Raw genomic sequence first — 19,732 nt, 5'->3', positions numbered from 1 at the left:
TGAATGCTTGTTTCGTTTTCATTCCTCAAAGAGAGTGATCTGTTTTCGTGAAGAAGAAACAAAACTACCTGTGCACCACAAACAGAAAAAAATGTAATCTAGCCATGTTCTATATGGTAGCAGGTGATGTTACCAAGTGGTTAGCTGCCATCTTGCAGGTGCTATAGTACTTCTTTAAGGAAATTAACTGCTTGAGCTATATTATTAAAGCAATTAAAAGCCTTTCAAACAAATGGAGCACCAGGATGTGACAGATCTAACAGAATGAATTAGAACATTAGCAGTTGGTTTTTGTTAGATTAACAGAAAAATCACTAGTGGTATTGACATTCAGGAGTTTGTAGTTGCTTTGATTTCTACATCCCATTGAAATGAATGGGTTCCACTGTAGGATTATATTCAGATTTAACAGCATGTTGATCTGTTACCCATTTGCATTGTCATGAGTTTTATTACCACTTTAAAAAGCTAGACATTTATTTCACACTGAAAGCTTACCATCTAAGAACTCCTCTTGAAATTCTTCAGATGGTAATGCTTTGAATCCCATTTCTATTGATTTCTTCAGGGTCATTTTCTGTGTATTTTGTTGGTACTAAGTTCCAGTCACATTGACAGTGGAAGTTTTGCAGATAATTGTAGTGGTATCTGAAGTTGACCTTCTAGATAAAATGCCTAAGATAAATATGGAAAGAAGGAACAACCTGTTCTGATTGTGTTCAGGTGGCTGGATGTTTCTAGTTGGAAAATGAAGATGCTGTCTTTCCAAAGGCCACAGCTCAGCAGCAGGTGTAGTAATGGTAAAAGTGGTTGTTTCCTCTCAGGTCAATGGAGGTCAGTTTCTCTGGAGAAATTAAATTTCTCCAAGTTCATTTAGACAAAGATGAACATTTGTCTGAATCCCTTTTAGAGAACTTTGTTCCTTGTCTTTTGTCACATTAAAAAAATAGCTTGGCTAAGTTTATTAGGGGTTAGAGGGTTTTTTAACCATTAAAAGTAAGCTCTTACTTCTCCAGGTTCCAGGATTTACTGGTCTCTTATTCCTGTGACAAGATTTATGCCTCTAGAAAGGCTGCTTGCCACTGGAGAATAGGGAGAATTGTGTTGGTAACTTTGGCAGGGTTTGAACTAAAGCAAGTTCCTGGCCAATACAGCCAGCTCACACAGTCTTCGGCATGGGATCTGATACTACCAGAGTGTCTTCATGACCTTCCACAATGCCCTTTATTGTGTTCAGAGCTTTCCCAGGAATGGCCTATTGAAATGGGCAAGAAGTTCATTATGGTCTGTTCTGCTGTGGTGGAGCCATGAACAGTCACAGAAGTGAAAATACGCTTTTAGTCTATGATATGATTTTAGTCTGCGTTTACTTTGGAGAGCTTCACATAGCAGGAGGATGTGACTTGAGAATGGAAACCATGCAGAACTCATGGTGTAAAATTGGGTGGAGAAGACTCCTTGCAATAGTGCTGTGGCTGTGGAAGATGCTGTGGTATTTATGCATGTGCAGACACAGGCATGCACATTTGACTTTGTGTCTGCAGAGTAGTTTGGGATAATAAGTGATACTGCAATTGTTCAAAGCAGTAGGAGAGTGAAAGGTGCTCATTTACTGAATGATTCATGGCTTGAGATGTTGGAAAGCAAGAATTGGGTATGAACTTTAACAGGAAAGGTTGGGAAGGTCTGCGCCACTGCTGTATGTCTCTGAGACAAACGCAGATTCACCTGGGCAGGAGCGAGAAGGTTTTTGCCTTCTCATTAGCTTCCACGTCTCCTTCATCTCACTGACATTGTGTGTTCCTAGTGCAGCGTAGTGCCCTTTTTCCCGTTCCCCTCCATCTTTCATCTGCTGGGAGATGAAGGAGCTACAGCAGCGCTGCAACTGGCTGATGTGTCTCTGTAGCTGCGACACTGCAGATCAGACCCACGGTCCTGAGATTCTCAGTGTGGAAGTGTGTTACTGTCGTGAGAACATGCACCGGGACAGACTTCAGCACTTGACTAACACATGGAAGACTTGGTCCTCTCTCCCCTTTGCACTGTGGTCTTTGGCCATTTTGCAAATGCTTAGAGTCTACCCTACTTCATTGCTTATTTTAGAGTTTCCTTTGAGTTGTGTCACCATTTAAGTAATGCTTGCTTTATGTCAGTTTTCATAGTGCTCATTTTTCCACAGTTAAGAGGCTACAGATATTAAGTGGGGTAATGCTGCAGTCGCTGGCTGTGAGAAGTTTGTCATTGATGTTCACTAAGAGCTAATGTACATACTGCAATAACAGGGTTGAACCCTGATAAATGAACGTGCAGTTAGAGAATTGTGGACTATTTCTAAGCCCTCTGAGTCTATAGAAAAGGTGAAATACTTAAATCTTCATTTTGTGATCAGAAGAAGGCACAAAAGAGAAATTTACTCTCTGATAGCAATGTCACACACAGCAATACAGATAAGAGATGGTGTATATCTTTCTTAAATAATTTTATTTTATGGCTAACGCATGCACTAAAAACAAAGATGAATGAGAGGCTGGTGAGATTAATCAGGCCATATGCTGCAATACGTTGACAGTGAATGTAAGAACAATGAATGTGAATCAGTTGCTATTAAATATAATGGCCAGTGATTTACCACCTCATTAAAAGATCATGACACCCAATTTGCTTGTATGTGAATAGCAAAACAAATAGTCATTAAAATTTCTGATGGGGCATTGAGTTCTTCCTTCAAACACATTAATTTTGCCTGCATAGGAAGAAGAATAATTTAGCAGCGTGGAAGCTATCTCATGGGGTTTATCAGGGCACAGGCTATTAATAAACAGGGACAAGAAAACTGTTGTCTGTAAAAACTGTCTATAGACACGTGTATGAATTTGGGTGTGTGTGTGTATATACATGGTGCATTTCATCAAGGTTTGGCATCAAGGGGAAGTATTGCTTTTTACTTGTTTTAATATTTGCCACAGCACCTGGATTTCTTTGAGATTGTTCCTTGCTTACTGTACGTGATACTCAGAGGTTCAACAGTGCCATCCTGTGGGGGATCTTCAAGGTTTGACAGACATGGCAGATAAATGACCTCAACAGGATAAATTGTCATAGAATATCAGATACTGTATGTCCCCATGCAATCAGCTAGAATATTTCCCTCTGGTAGTCAGTCAAACTAATTATTACTTTTCTGTCCAGAAAATTAATAACCTAAATGTATTATAACCAATGGGAAAGTATCTCAGGCAAGCTGATGAGCAGTGTGCTTGTTAGTTTTACTCTGTTGCCGAGAAATGTGTTTTTAATCATCTGTGTGTTTTTAATCATCTTGGAATTTATTTTCGCAGACAATGCCAAAATCAAAGGCAACTATGTAAATTCAAATATGCACCCCTATAAAGAAGTATCTGGACATCTTTAAAGAGGCATTAGACTGAAACTAAGACTAGTTAGCTTTCATGTTTCATAACCAGAAAACATGAATTCCCAAGCGACCTTGAAGATTAAGCTGGATGGTTTGAACAACTGCCCACAATGCTTTTAAATCCAAAATTATAAGGGCAGGATTAAAGTCTGAAGTTTTATTGACAGAAGATGAAATTCTGCTCAGAATATTTGGAGAACTTTCTGTTCATGGAGGGGACATCATGCGAGGACAAGGTAGAAAATAGCAAAGCTTGCTCTAATTAGGGAACAGTTGGGGGATCAATGGGTAACTGCAGACCATACTAGTTCATACGTACTTTTCATTTTGCTGGCCTTAGCAACTTGTGAATGGTATGTTTATTTGGAAATGATGAAGGAAATAAAAGGCAAGCTGCTCAGTAGAAGGTTCTGCTCCTTTTCCAAGTCCCTGCTGTTTCGGGGTGCTGGAGAGCGAGGTGCTTCAGGGAGGTGGGCGCAGCTCCGGGTGCTGTGAAGGTGCCTCTTCAGTTCTCAGCCTGGCGCTGAAAGTTCTCCTTTGCTTTCCACCGCTAGACACCAACCACGAGTCGTGGTACATGCTGCTGGATGACTCGATTGAAAGAAGGAAATGCCATATTACAGGTTTCACCGTTACATTAAAAATTGTGACATGATTTGTGGTTCCTACGTCTTCGAAAAACATATCATGTTATTATTTATATATTTCATGTGTCTGCTTGCCAGGCCCACTCAAACGGCAAGAGGGGATAAGACATATCATTAATTCCCATGAGTATGAAAAGAAAAATATGCACCATTATCATTTAGAAGATTAGTTTAATTTAAAGTATTTGACATTTTTTAACCGATCTTGAGAAAAGCCTTGCACCCATGTAGTTCTGTCCTCTTGAGAGTAGGCTAACCTGTTTTAAATGTTGGCATATTGGGAGTGTTGAGACTGTGGTTGTACCCTGATTTATAGTATGTAGGTGAATTTTGGATGGATCAGATCTATCTGGAAATAATGTCTTATGATTACTTGAAGGCAGAAAGGGTAATGACATACCAAGGTTTAACTTCTGCAGAGAAGATATTTCTTTGTAGTCCTGATCAGTTTAAGAATAACTTGAGCCTGGAGCATCAGCATTCATATAACTTAAACGCATTTCTAATCTAACTGATGTGAATGGGTTTGTGTCATATAAATGTCTAAGTCTGGTTCTGAATCTCACTAAAGTCTTGATCTTGGTATTGCCTTCTTTTCAGGAGATTTTGCATTTCTATAGTATTTCATTTCTGCAATTCTATGGTATTTTAAAAGTATCTGTTATTATTAGTTTTAAAGGTATGTCTTTTACTTTCTTCATATATCATTTTCTACTTTATAGTATAAAGAATGTAAATGGGAGCAATATTATTCACTCTTCTGTATACTGTATGAGAGTAGTTCTTAGTTCTTTCCTCATATAGAAGGTTCTCCGTGCTCTCTCAGCTGTTTTTTTCTATCTTTATTTCTGCTCTAGTTCTTTACTTATGGTGTTCCTGGACTGAATACAGTATTTTAAATGAGGTATACTGAGGTCTATTTTTACCATTGCTTTGGTACTTTGATACTATTTTTACCGTTGCTTTTTCTCATTCTTCTTTTGTCTTAGCATGTTGTTTTGTTTTTTCTAATAACCAGTGAACACAGAGTACTAGCTTTTTATACCAGCTGGCTGCAGTAAGACCCATTTCAGGAGCTTTTTTAGTGGAAAAGAATGATGCATATGCATGTTTCTATTTCCTGGTTAATCAGCTCTGAACATAGGCTTTTGTTTCGAACCACACTGTGAACAATGCACGTAGTCCTTCCTCCAGACTAGATCTGCCATTCAACCTGCCACTGGAGACCAGCATCAGATTCAGATCCATCCCATCAGATGATGGCAATTCAGATGCTGCAAACAGGAGAATGGCTGCAGGCATCCATCCTCCACGTGTCTGTGAATGTGCTGTGCTCTCTCCTGCATTTGGGACCACTCTTAAGCAGCTGTGAATGTGTATCTCTATGTGTATACATGCATAGCCTCTGCACGTGTGTGTGCACCTAACACTGCATGTGCAGATAGATATAGTTAATAACTCTAAAATTCCCGGTTGACTTAGAAAACTAATTTATTCAGTTTCTCTGTTTTAAATGGAGTTGGTTAAATACTCACCAGCCCCATGTATGTTCTGTGGCCTGTAGGAGATTTCACAGTAATTCCAATGTCACTGCGTTTGTCCTTACGGTATGTCTCTCAGACTTCAGTTCAACCAGTCCCTCTAAGGTGAAGGCATAAGATTTTAGTATTATTAATGCCTCATTTTATCTAGCTAATGATCTTTTCCACTATTTGGTCTTGCTTGTGATTTACTTGCAATGTCAGATAAAGATCTTACTTAAGCTAAGTATTATGAAATAATAGAAATCTTTATTTTATTTGAATACAGTCAGCATAAATGAATCCAGTAGAGAGTCTGATGTTAAACAGGTGCAGTTCTTAGCAGCATTGCACATGTAAAATCAGGGTAAGTTCTTTGAACACTCAGATCTTAACAGATGTGTTCCTTTTCTCCATATGTTATAATAAAATAAGGATTTGCTCTGAAAGTATTGACATATACACTAAGCGCTTTTGGCAAACACACTGTTGTATTCCTTACACAATGTTGGCTGTGGCTATTATTTACTTTAAATAAATACGTGCATTAAATAGCTGTAAAGCACATACATGTATAAACAAAACCAGTTTTTGTCAGAAAGTAGCATTTTTTCGCTTTCTTGTTTACTGTCGCCTAGACAAAGGAGTGCTGCATCTTCAAAACAACATCTGTCAAACCGATTTTCATCAGATTAAGTATATCCTCGAAGCAACCATCACAGCTTACAAAATACTGGAAACGTAGGTTGTGCTTTGCATAAAATACCAGTAGAATTTAAAGCACTTGAAAGTGTTTTACAAATGTAGCGATGATAGCCTATGCATATTCTCCATTTTTGTTTCTAATTTTGGTAGATTCCTGGGAAAGATAATGAGTGGTGTTGCAACACTGCAATCCCAGTAGATGTCCCAGAGTGTAATTATGGAGTTATGGTCCTGGCAGCTAATCTGGGTCTGCAAAAGCCAATGCTTTGACAGTCTGGCAGTAGAGATTGAATTTATTGCGAAAAAGTTAATCTGTAAAAAGATTTCTCTCATTTAAGAATTAAATCAAAGCGTGAAATCAGTGAGTGATTATCCAGGCCTTTCTCTGATCTTGAATTCTTCATAGTATAGATGTATGATTATATCTGCTCTGGCCTGATTCTGGTTCTATAGATCATCAAAGATGACTGGTAATACCAAATTTTTCAACATCTTTTCTGGGACAATGTAGTCTAGTGAAGCCTCATTACAGTGCGTGCCTGCAGAGTGGGGGAACTCAGGTCAGCCAGAAATGAATGCCAGGATTTCTGTAAAAGATCTTTGCGAATGGAGGGTGGAGGTGCTCAAGCTAGAAGCCACACCAGTGTTCCCATTAGTTCTTCCATTTCCAGCAGCTGGAAATCTAGCATAACGCAAGAAGAGTCCAATCAAAAAGCCATGGAGAGGACAAACAAGGGTGAAAGTTGAGGACTGATCTTTTCTAGCTGCATCTGGATGTAGATAGTTTTTACAATTCTGTTTTTTCATTAGGTTCTTCCGTATGTATCAGTGAATTGCGCTGTGCTATCCTAAAATGTTCCATGTTAACCTTAGGCGAGTTAGTGTGAGGCGTTTTGGTGCCTCCCACACACCCATGGGATAGACCTCATTAGTGTCATGTTCCTAAAACAGTGCAACTGAAGACAGTCCCAGAATAAAATTCATACAAACAAGGCTAAATATGTTATTTCTGGAGGGCATAATTTTACCAGTAAAATAGGATTGCTGATTTTTGTCATCTTTCTAAAGATACGTTAGCTAATTCTGCAGTACTAGTTGAAACACAAACTTCAGACTGGATCTTTAGCTTAACTGTTCTTGAAAATTATCCTTGCAGGATCTTCAGCCTAGTTGCTTAGACAAAAGAACATACAACTAAGTAAAAACAAGCACAAAAGTGTACCAAATATTCTAACTTTATCCAGCTTTACTGTGTACCCAGGGAACTTGGCAGTTGCAAGCTTGGGTCCTTTGAACATGAATAGCATGACATTTTGAACAGGAGACCAGAGTTTCTGAGAAGACTTTTATGATTTGCAGCAAGAAAAGCTGTTTTTGAAACAGCCATTATGCTAGAGATCCCTTCCAGTTGTCATTTTTGGCCAAAGCCACGGAGCATTTAACCTGTTTTTAAAGCAAGAAGTAAGGAACAGAGAGCAGATAATACACTCTGGTGGTAGGCAGACAAGTTCAGCAAATTCAGGCTCTTTTTGGGAAATGTTGATTTGAATTTCATGCATCATCCAAGCATAATGAACACTGAAAGGTCATAGTAAGAATATAAGGAAAAAATCCATCTGATTTGGATTTCTCACTGTCCAATATTGTTAATAATACAATGTCAAACAAATAACTGTTTCTCTGAGTGTGACTAATGCCAGATTCTATGTATAGTTGAAGAATTACTTGCCACACATTTTTTTTTCCATTTACTGTTAATTTCCTTTAGAATGTCATGGTGTTAGTTTATGAATGGTACCTTGAACGACTGCGGTACATCTGTGTTCTCTCAGTCAGAGTTATTTCTTTGAGTTTGTTACTCAGCATCCAAGAAATCTTATGTAGACTGTAACATACTAATTGGCTTGGTACAATTAGGATAAAATGAAAGTGGTTTGCTATTGATCTTGGCTTGTTATTAATTCATACTAACAGAAAATTAGATTGAAGAAGTCTAATATGGTATTAAAATATCCTTTCTCGTTTCAGGAAGTATCACTAGTATTCTTAAATGGAGGTATTTTAGAGCAGAACTTCCTCCCTTTCTCCTTTTTTTTCCTAATCATGTCTTTCTGACTTTTTTTGAAGGAATGATGAGTCTTGTTAAAGAACTAGGGTGTTCAGAGACTATATAGCAATTCCATGACTTAAGCAGGGCTCAGACAATAATTATTAGACCCTTATATCAAGGTCTAATACTGTGCTGCTTGTTAATTTAACTTCACATAACATCATATTAATAAATCTTTACAAGCTGTGTAGTTGTAAAGCGCATCGTAATAATCAGTATCGTTCATCTAATAAATCACTTGATTTGTGTTTGCTTTGTGTTGTTCCAACCTTGTCAACCATAACATCACAGGGTGGGGGCCCTACTCATGGTCCAATTAATGAACCACCTGCTCCGAGCCCTCAGTTACGGACATGTTCAGAGGGAGGCACAACTTCACACCCTCCTTCCCTTTGCAATGCCTCAGGTCACACGGGTTTCTTACAGAAGTATTACTTCTATTATGGAGATTTTCTGGAGCACTTGGGCTCAATCCTTCTGCAGACTCCATATGGATGTGTGGTTTTACTGGCCCAGGAGACCACTGAAGTTGCTGAGTATTTATAATTTAGACACTGTGGCAACAGCCACCACCAGGGGTGAACTGTTAGACATGGCTGTGATTTGGCCTCTGTGTAGAGATGGTCAGTTGAGTAGGCCCAGGGAAACTGATCGGTGGCCCAGAGAAACTGACTCCTCGTGCTGACCAAGCTTCAGAGTCTAATTCTACCTGTGGAGAGTGTTCCTATTGGCATGGGTGGAGGTTTGAAAATGAAAAAGCAGGACAGACTTTGCTTTATGTTTTTTAACATTTGTTTATTGCAGACATGATTGTCCTTCTGTGTAACAGAGCAGATAAATGCCTGCTTGGAAATCTATTGTTTAAAGTACTGGGTGTTGTTTTTTCTGAGACAGACTCTTAATCCGTTTGATTGGCAGATATAAACTTGAATTTTATTTTATTCTCCGTCACACCAGTAAGTTTAGTCCAACTACAATTTTCATTGTTGCAATACAAATACACTAAGCCTAAAGTACTGCTGGCAGCTTATATATAAAATTTGAGGATTAAGAAACCAATGCAAACAAAGACTCTTTGTAAGGAACAGAGTGTTGTTGGAGTAGCCTTTTACTGCCGTCACAATTACTGTGAAGTGGTAACAGACAAAACCTACGGGTCTGTTCTTGGCTGCAATAAGTACTAATAAGGCAATACTTACCTGAAGAGAAAATTTGTCTTGTCTGTTTGCAACATTCATTAATTGCCAAAAATGCTAATTTTTTTTTTTTTTTTTTTGCATTGTATGTGTGATGTACTTTTCACGTTTACCTTCTAAATAATTTGTACAAGTAACCTCTCTTTTTTTTTTCAGCCCACCTAAACCAACGGTGTTCATCTCTGGCGTCATTGCTAGGGTAAGATTACCATTAAATTTCTTTTAGTCATAGAAAAATGATTGTAGGCTTTTCAGAATTATCACTGATCAGAGCAAAATTAATCTTTTTCATTCCCCTTCCTTTTTTATGAGAACAGGCTTTATGTTTTGTATATTTGTGTAAGTCCCTTTGAACATTCTTTTTAGTTTTGTGTGAAATTGAAATTATTTATTGAAATTACTTCCACCATTTTACTTTGAATTTTAGCACTCCAAGTTTATTGCATCTTCTTTTCTTTTCTAAGCTAGATATTACTGCGTTCATTTTCTTTTGAAAGTGGTTGCATGTAAGACTGCTGCTGTAGCTTGATCAGTGATGAGGAGCGACACTCCTGCCTGTGAGGTTACGTCTTTGAAGATACATGTTTCAGCTGCAATGTGTGCCTTGAAGTACTTGGGATTGAAGGCACTATTCCCTGGATTTTAACAGCAGGCAGGACCTGGAAATCCATAAGCTAAATCATAAGTATTAACTAGACATTAATCGTATTCATGCCTTGTGTGTCGTGACAGGGTTTTTACCCTGGCTTAACGTGATGGGTACCTTTACCATGATGGCCTTACATCACTGGGGTGTGTGATGGGCTGGTTTACCTGTACGGTGCTGTGGTTGGGTCAGATCCCAGAGGTGGAAAGAGGAAGCTGATGCAATTTTTCCCAGCTCACAGGGAAGTAGTGCCAGTAGACAGGCACTGCTGTTTTTCCTGGATCTCCATCTGCACCAAGGTGGATACCTATTTAGTCATTTAGATTCCTAATTACTTCTAACTAATTATTGCGTTAATATTTAGTAATTTTGATAGCACTTCAACAATTGTAGGGTAGACATATTGTATGTCTGAGGTTTCCTACAGCACTTAAAAAAAACCACCACCGCACGCTCCCAGTTTAGTAGCCATGCAAAAGATTCAAAATGGAAAGAAATTATTTTCTTGATTTTGTAACTCCTCTCTTCTTTAGCTAATCAGTTACTTGATACTTATCCTCAGTAAGCTGTCAGCTCCAGGTTACTTTATTAAGGTATGAAGAGCAAAATTATTCTATCATTTTCTGATACTTTGTAATTCCAAAATACGTATCAAAATTTCTTCTCTATGTAATAAAACAAAGCATAGCAATGCGTTCTTGAACCCAGAGTAATTTTTAATTATATTTTTAAGTTTCCTGATAGTTCTTATGGGTGTCAAGTGGAGATTTATATGCCATGACATTTCCTGGTTAATACCTTGATCAGATTGAAGATTCCTCATCACGTTTGGAGACAGCACAAATTGAGAGGAGAAGTTAGTAAGTTTGAGGGCAGGGCTGCTACTCAGAGGGATCTGGACAGGCTGAGAGAATGGCAAGCAGCAGCTGGACACAAGGCAGGCACACACGGGACAGCAAGAAGGCCAACACCCTGGGCTGCGTTAGCAGGAAGGTGGCTGGTAGATCAAAGGAGGGTATTATCCCCCTCTACTCAGCACACTTTATACCACGTATGAGTAGTTCATCCAGTTTTGGACACCCCAGTGTATGGAAAGTGTTGATAAACCACTGGAGGGCCACCGAGGTGGTTGGGGGCTGGAGCACATGGCCTGGGAGGACAGGCTGTGGGAACAGGCCTTTTTTAGGAAGGAGACGAGGTGGGTTTGGGAGGACCCAACAGGAGCCTTTCCACATCTACAAGGAAGTTATCAAGAAAATGGAACTAGTCTGTTTGTAGTGGTGTGTGGCAGGCAGACAGGAGACAACAGACACAAATTGAATTGGAAGGGCCTGACTAGACAGAAAAAAACCCCACGACTTTTTCACTGTGAGGACACTCGGGCATTGGAGCGGGTTGCCTGGAGGGGCTATTCAGTCTCTGTCCTTAGAGGTTTTCAAGACCAGACCAGATAAAAACCTTGAGTAAGTTGCTCTGATCTCATAGCTAGCTCTGGTTGGTCTAGAGACATTCTGAGGTCCCTTCATATTTTGATGTGAAGATAGGCATTTCCTGCTAACACAGATTGACTCTGTCATCTGCTCAACCATTACAGTACCCACAAGTCATAGAGCTGCATTCACATCACCCGTTTGAGACAACAAGGTGAGAGGGGTGAGACAGTTTTGGAAAAGGCAAACAGCAGCATCACGTCAAGTCTGAGAAGATAAGCTCTTTGATAACTGGAAGCCACTTGGAGTACAGAGAAAAGTGGAAAAATGTAAAAAGTTAAACTAGTGATCAAGATTTTAAAAAAAAGTTATGTCAGAACAGAAAGTAAATTTGGAGTATATTGAAACAGGGTCAGGTGTGAAACAGGCCATCTGAGACATCAGCTTTATATAAAATACCTCCATGTAGGGTTGTCACCCCGTGAGCCAATGAAATTCAGGGAGTTTCTGGTTTATGATATGCTTGTCTTGGTTTCTGAAGAGGGAAGTTGTGGTGCTATTCCCCTCCCCCTGTCACTGAGCACTGGTAGTAGCTGTTTCCCATTGCCTTTTGAAAACCTCATGGGACTGACCTTAGAAATGACAGATGTAAAAGGGTGGCATAAGGGTTACACCTGAGCTGAGCCTGCCCAACAGCAGCACGTGAGAACTAACACTAGCAGACCTGGCTAAAAGAGTACGTTAAACTTAGAAGCCACCCACAGCTAAGATTTGAGTCAAAAGTAGTTTTAGATGCTGCCTTTCTTTCCACAGAACTGGCATTCCTACAGTAGATTTTCTTGTGCACGCAGTTTTTCGTTCTGCCTTACCTTATTTGTAAAGTAGTCTCCTCTTTGTGGCTACTTTGTGAAAACCAACTAGGTGTACTAGAACTGACCGTACAAAGGCAGTGAAACTGGTGTAGCATGAGAAGCCATTAAGCACTGAAGATAGGAATGTGGGTTTTTTCCCCTTGGGTCACTTTAAGATACTACATTCTTGGATGGTGTGTGTAATTGGAAGAAATGAAACAAACATAAGTGAAATTTTGAAGCTGGCTAAAAGAATGGCAAGATCAGATGTATACAGGGGGACTTCAGAGTAACACGCATCGCTGTTTTCCATCTGCTCTTCACACTTTTAAAAACTTACGTCCGCTTGAACTGGAAAGTATGCTTTTAAGATTTTTTAAATTTTTCCTGATGTGTTCTTTGCACAGGGTGATAAGGACTTCCCTCCAGCTGCGGCTCAGGTGGCTCATCAGAAACCACATCCTTCTGTGGAAAAGCTTCCTCACCCGCAACATGTCAAACAGCACATCCACCAGCCTCGCAAGTGAGCTCCCCATCGAAATCTCAGCCAAACTGCCATCGGTGAATAAGTTTTCAAGAGAAGACAACCCTTTAGGATTCACACTGTCGAATCAGTAAAATTGACCTCTAAAATAATAAGCTGTTTCTTTTACTTTAATTCTCAAGGGTTATAAGAATGAAGACATTGTTCAGTTTTATCCCAGATGGAAAATTCTCTATTAAGTATTTGCTGATTAAGGGTGGGTTTTTTATAAGATTTTCTTACTGCCAAGATAAAACTTTAGTATGAATAATGTGATTAATAAGCTTAAAACTTGTACTTTTAGCTGTGGCATCGCAATAGCAGATAGTTAATGTAGTTTTTATGCTAAGCTGGTAAGAAGAATAGCCCTTTTGTACTGGTACCTTTACTACCTGGAGGAAGTTTGTCGTTTGTGGTGAGACCGAAATTGGTGGTTGTCTTGATTATGTAGAACCTTTGCAGTCTTCAGTATCCTACAGTGTCACCACAGTGGCTGTGCCCTCTGATTTCAACTAGTGAGATAACAAATGGGCCCAAAAACATTGCCCAGTGGGCAGAAGTCCAACTGAAGCTTCTTTACACCCTTTTCCACACACACAGTCTTGCAGAGGTTCTTCCATTTGGAAATCTCTGGGTATGGAGAAGGGAGAGAAATCAGAGTCACAAGAACACTGCTGCTGTAGGCAACTGATTTGTGATCTCATGGATCTCACTGGGGCCTTTATTTTTATGAAAATTTTTTTTTATTCCAATAGCAAGCTGAAGGAGCTCAGGACCTGACAGAATTGAACTTAAACTGGAGAAAAACCTGTCTTTCTTTTTTGACTTTCCGTTTAAGATCACTGTTGAAAATTAAGATACCATTAGTAAATGTGTTTAACTTCATGACCTAATCTCTGTTCCATATCATATCTTTTTTCATAGTCATCTTATTGCAAATAAGGGATATGAGGGAATAAAAAAAGTTAGTTTTCAAATAGAACAATTGAATTAGTTTTGGCCACATAATGAAATCCTTTGATTATGCAGTTCAAAATCATTTAGCTCTGTGATCTTCCTTCTACAACTCATCTCTATAAAACCCAGGAAAATACTTTTTTTAAACATTCCACCTACATTTTTAAAGTGTACTCTGCTTTTAACTGACTACAAATACAGTACAGGCTTTAGTACCCTCTAGGTATATAAAACTTCTAATAACCTCAAAAAAAAAAGTGGGTACTGGAGCTAGTACTGCAAACATTCACCTGGCAAATCAGTGAAGGTTTGGGATCACTGGGGCTTTATTTGTTCATTGATGTTTAAAATCAAATAGTATGGAAAAATCAGTGAGGAGAGTTTAAAAAATTAATTTTTTTTAAGTTTTATTTTTTAAAATTTCTGCAGATTAAATAATTATTCCCTGAGCAGCTGGTTTAAAGCAACAACAACCAACAAAATCACGTGAAATATGGCCCATTTCACAAGTGGAATAACTCACTTCATATGGGTGAGAAGGACCTGGCATTTCTGTCTCTTCATAGGCTTGAAATGGAAATGATGTTTCGCAAGGGATATGCACAGATATATTTACTCTACACCCAAGAAAGAATGTACAACCTATATATGTAGTCCTTATTTTCAAGTTAATTAGATAACCGTACTTGCCTTAAGAAACAAGCGTTGTTTATAAAAATTATTCTCTTAGAATATGTATAATTTTTAAAAATGCTTTCTGTTTCTGATGTCGGTACGTCTGAGGCCTTGTTCATAGCCACTCATGAGTGTACAAGTGATTCACACATGAGTAACTCATTCATAAGGGTAGCATTGTTGATCCTCGTGGAATATTTGCATGAGGTAATTTGCTGGCAGGAGCATTTGCAGATTGAGGACAGAAAGTGGTGGCATCTCATTGATGGTGCAGCCAGTAGCTGTCAATGAGCTGCGTCAGCGATGAAGCAGATCATCGTAGTCACTTGGTACTGGGAAGGGTGGGATTCAGCTCTCCTACTCTTCTGCCTACAGCTGAAGTAGTATCTAGAACCCCAACGGTAGACAATGGGGTAGTCAAGACAGCAGTAGAGTTTAGGTATCGCGTTTTTGACCAAATGGAACTGTCTTTCAAGATGAGCTGGATCACTCTTGACTCCATTTGACAGCTGTGGAAAACTAAATGTACCTCAGTGTAGAACCACACAATTAGGTGGGTACCTCTACTCTGTGTCTAGGGATGGCTGGTAGAAATGCATATTTCTATCTTCAAGCAACACCACATTTCCGTTCAAATACTAAAAGTTAGGAATGTGAGCGCTTTTGAATTACAAACTGCTGCTCCTGGTTGTTAATGCAATATATACAGCATATATAGACCTGAGTTTTGTCTTTGATTTCTTAGATGGATATGTAAGTTTGTACAATCGAGTACAACTCTCAGGATAGCTTTAGTGGCTTTTAGAGTGCGGGAATTCCTATATGGTTAGAAAATGTCTCTGTTTAAAAGCATATTCTATATTGTTGGGAGGTATCCATGTTTATACACAGGTGTCCTTACCAAAGCGTTACCTTGCCCAAAATAACGAATTATAACTGGTGATCTGGATTGCCAATTGATGGTTATTGATACTTTGGAAATATGTTACAATAACATACAAACACAGAAGATGTTCAAATGTTAACTTGAAATGATGGCAAAAGAAATTTTCTGTAATTGTCAATATGTGGCAATAATGCAACAATAAAGCATGAAGTTGGATATTGGGCTCATTTTTCTGTAAGTACAATGTAAATCAGCAGGGTTGGGGTTTATGGAATTTTATTACAGAATGTCACATAACTAATCAACATTTTATAGCTAGCAAAATTTATTAGAAAGTTTTATGATACAGTGGATGAGCTGTTTTGGATAGTCTGATCTCATTAAAATAAAACTAGACACTACCAACTGGAATGGGATTTACTGTTTTCCACTATGAAACTGGCGATCCCCACTAGATCTCTGTGAAGGTTTGGAATCTAAGCCTGGTAATAAATCACTATGTTAAAGGAAGTGAAATGTAACACTTTTCATTGCCTTTTTTTCCCCCCCTAATCTTCTTTCCAAAAAAGAAAGTTCTGTAATCAGAAGGGGTGGCAAGCTTCTCGTACCACTGCCATTAACATTACAGTGTGTGATACTGTGTTATAGTAATTCACAAAAGAGTTTGAAGAAATGGCTGCAGTGTTTTTGAATGTTTTCTGCTACTTTTGGTATCCTAGGGTATTTTATGTTTAGTACATGTGTAGTGTGTATACAATACAACAAATATATGTGCTACCTCACAGTGCAAATGATTGATTTGTAGCTCTGGGCCACCTGCAAAGTTACGTCCTTAGGCTCTGCAGGCACGTAACGATGCACTATATTGTCTAGGCCAATGCCTTCAGCTATAGGATTAATATATGTTAATTGCATTTTAGAAAATGCAGGGATGTCGGTAGGGGGAACAGGTACTTTTGCAGCAGGAAGAGATGTTGCTGCTCAGATGCTGCAATGATGTCAAGAATTAAGAAGAGAAATTTTTAATTTTAATTTAACTTCTTTGCATACCAACCTCATCCCTCAGAAGATGAAGACACTTAATATCAGCTGTAGCCAGTTACCTTCAGCTGCTCTGTCAGTAAAAGAGGAATGCAGGTCATGGTGACTGGAGGAGCCTCATGAGAAGAAACTGAGTCAAGAAAAACTGAGTAAATCTTCATCTGACTTCAACAGATGAGTAAAATAAATCTGCGTTGTAGCTGTAGCCTTTGGTAAGTGCTGTGAATGATTGTATTATGGATAATTACTAAAGGTAATTACTAAGTACCTAATTTGCTTTGCTAAGGAATTCCTTTTTTCCTCAGAATTTCTCTATCCCATCTCTGGCATGCAGGCTTTTTTCTTAGGAAGGTAGAAGTTTGCATTTTGCTTGTTGCTGTGTTCTTGGGTCTCCTTCAGGAATGTGTATTTACTTGCTTTCCTTACCCCCCATCAGAGAAGAGACTGCCTCTAGTGTGTGCTATTTTTTGAGTCTCTCCATAAAATGGTAGCACTGGCATTTAGCTGGGAAGCCTGCGAGGAGAGGTGGGATGGGTTGTATCTGACAAAGCTCTCTATGAATGAAGTCAGTTCAGTTGCAAAGACCGTTTCCCTTCCCCTCAGGATGCTGACAAGAACACAATACTATTTTCTGAGAGTATGATTTATTACTGCTTGGCGCTGACAGGCATGCATGGATGCTGATGACTTCTTGCAAAATGCACTCCCAGCGCCGCCAGGGACCAAGTGGAGACACTGATACTAAAGCCATTGCAAGCGCAGATCTTGCAAGTGACCTTGAAAGAAGCCCTGTAATATAATCTCTGCTGCCCAGCTTGCGTTGGAGATATTTTTAGAAAACTCGAGTGGCTGGCGTCCTGTAGGTCACTCGAGGCTTTAGGAAAAGGAAAGCATTTGTAATCCACAGTGATTTTAAGGATTATAAAAATTGTTTAGCTGTTAACGAGCTGTGAGCTCTCTACGGCCAGCGATGAGGACACGCGTCTTACCTTTGGTGCGTTCTCACATTGTTGTGGCTAAAGCTGGTTCTGCAAAATGTTTCTCATCCTTCTTTATGGCTGACAAACAAGTGGCAGGTTATGAAAGTAGGTAAAATAACTTCTTACAAGCTGGCTTTGGTGGGCTGTCTCAGGTGTCAGTGGGTGTCTGACACCATGTTAGGAAGGATAACGACATCACTTTGGAGAGCACAGCAACTCACCTGGCTTCCCTCTGTAGCCACAAGTGTCTCTTGAAATGCACAAGGGTGGATTTAGTTAAAATGGAAAGAAAAAGTTAGTGACTAGTCTCTGTGTGCTACCAGCGACTGAAATAACTAGTATCTCATCGTGTTTCAGGCATGACTGAACCCACAGGTATGTTCAACACCTTTCTGAGTAAAATTGCACCAGCGTGCCAGTGTTCGGGTCTGAAGGAAGAGAGGCAATCAGTTTTCGCCTTGTTTTACTTGAGAACCTACTATATTTATCTGAAAACTTTTCTTAATGTTTTTTTTTTTTTCAAAAAGCCTTGTTTCTAAAATCATGTACCCATAATCTGAGGCTTCATTTCATTTTTCAAGTGATGTATCACACAGCAGAGAGGGTTAATCTTAAAAAGCTGTTCTAATCTGTGATTGTTTCTGTGAACTCGGAGCTGATTTTCACAAACAGCAGCCATGGGCAGCGGGTTCCTGCTAAGAGACTCCTAATGCTGATGGAGGCCAAGGAGTAAAGGGAGAGCCCACAGAAGTGTGTCAGGAGGGAGGGAGGTGAGCCTTCAGCTGCCAGGCAAGGCCCAGGAGGTGGGGGACAATGTCAGAGATAGTAGTCCTGAGCCAGCAGGACAGAGCAGACCTATGGACCTGGTCTTTTCCACCTCCCTCTGTTGTCCTGGTGTCAGTTATCGAAGTATTGTAGAAGCATGGGCTGAGTGGAGCTTTGGCTCTCAGCTCCAAGCTGCTGCTCCAAGCAGGTCTGTGCCCAGCAGCAGGATGGGTCAGCTCACTTTGTGACATGGTTATGGGGAACTCTGAGGAAGCTAAAGGTCTCGTAGCTTTGTCTCTTGAAGAGCAGCAGACTGAAGCAAGTGCTGGTGGAATGTTGTGCGCTTCCTTTTGTTTTTTGATGTATTTAAGTCTGCAGTGAACAGGAGCTGTGACTGAAGCAGTAAACCCTCAAGTATTAGAACTAGAATAGTAAGTGGATCAGCACAGAAGTGGATCCAGTTGTGCTCTGTATAACTGTTGTTAGAAGATGAAAGAAAAGAAACTGAGCTGTCATTTCATTTCAGAACTGGATACTGACCGTTTCTTACGCTGCTCAGTGACTTCAATTTCCACTGCCTAATTATATACTGAAAGTACAATTCATTCATTTGTAAATCTACATGTCCTTGGATCTTTTTTGCATGGGGGAGAGCTTTGGATGAGGAAAATCTGCAAATGCAAACGTATTTTAACATGCTTCTGGTTCTTTTAACCTACAAGGTTTAGCATAAAGAAATATATATTATCTCTCTGCTGCAAAAGGCAGCACTGGGTGGATGTGCATGTAGGATGTGGAACTGAGACGTATTCTAGCTGAACTGAGACCTAATTAATATTCATGTGTGTGTCCCTACAAAGAGGGGAAACAGTCAATCTTAGAATCTAAAATCTACAATTTTATTCATCTCAGAGACATTAAGCAATTTGAGATCAGATTCCTTGGAACACACAGTTTGGGTGAACACCTTTCACATTCTTTTTGCAGGTAGCTTTTCACTGTGTAAATCTGGCTTGGTAATAAAAAACCCCCACATTAGAAGCTGATTCCTTACCTAATTCCTACACTCGGGATAAAAGATAATGCATAGCAAGTGCAAGCATTCTCTTTTAGAGCCTGATTTATCACCCAGAACAGAATAAACATTAGCCCACTGCTAATGTGACAATTGTGACAGCTGGAGGGGTCTGGAATGAAAGGCTGAAGCCTTAAATAACCTTTTCAATTGAGCTTATTATGAGGATGTTTGTTAAACCCAGCCTCGCTTTTCACCAGGCCAAATAGCTCCTGCAACATACAGGCTGGAAACCTACACTTCCTAGTATGAGAGCTCTGCTTTGCATGCTAATAGCCAGTTCACCATTAGCCAATTGTTGCTAAGATAA

At 39.4% G+C, this 19,732-nt stretch overlaps 1 protein-coding gene across 1 annotated transcript in view; it reads left to right on the top strand.

Moving 5' to 3' along the window:
• DAP (death-associated protein) overlaps positions 1-15,777 on the top strand; it is a 53,697-nt gene extending 37,920 nt beyond the window's left edge. Inside the window, exons 3-4 of the mRNA XM_014941046.1 lie at positions 9,750-9,792; positions 12,928-15,777. Of these exons, the coding sequence (XP_014796532.1) occupies positions 9,750-9,792; positions 12,928-13,047 (163 nt within the window). The 3' untranslated portion in view covers positions 13,048-15,777. The remainder of the gene's footprint in view (positions 1-9,749; positions 9,793-12,927) is intronic.
• The last annotated feature ends 3,955 nt before the right edge of the window (positions 15,778-19,732 follow it).

This window comes from Calidris pugnax, unplaced genomic scaffold (assembly GCF_001431845.1).
Source record: "Calidris pugnax isolate Ruff unplaced genomic scaffold, ASM143184v1 scaffold8, whole genome shotgun sequence".
In the NCBI taxonomy this organism is placed as follows: Eukaryota; Metazoa; Chordata; class Aves; order Charadriiformes; family Scolopacidae; genus Calidris; species Calidris pugnax.
This window is presented reverse-complemented; position numbering and strand designations above follow the sequence as displayed.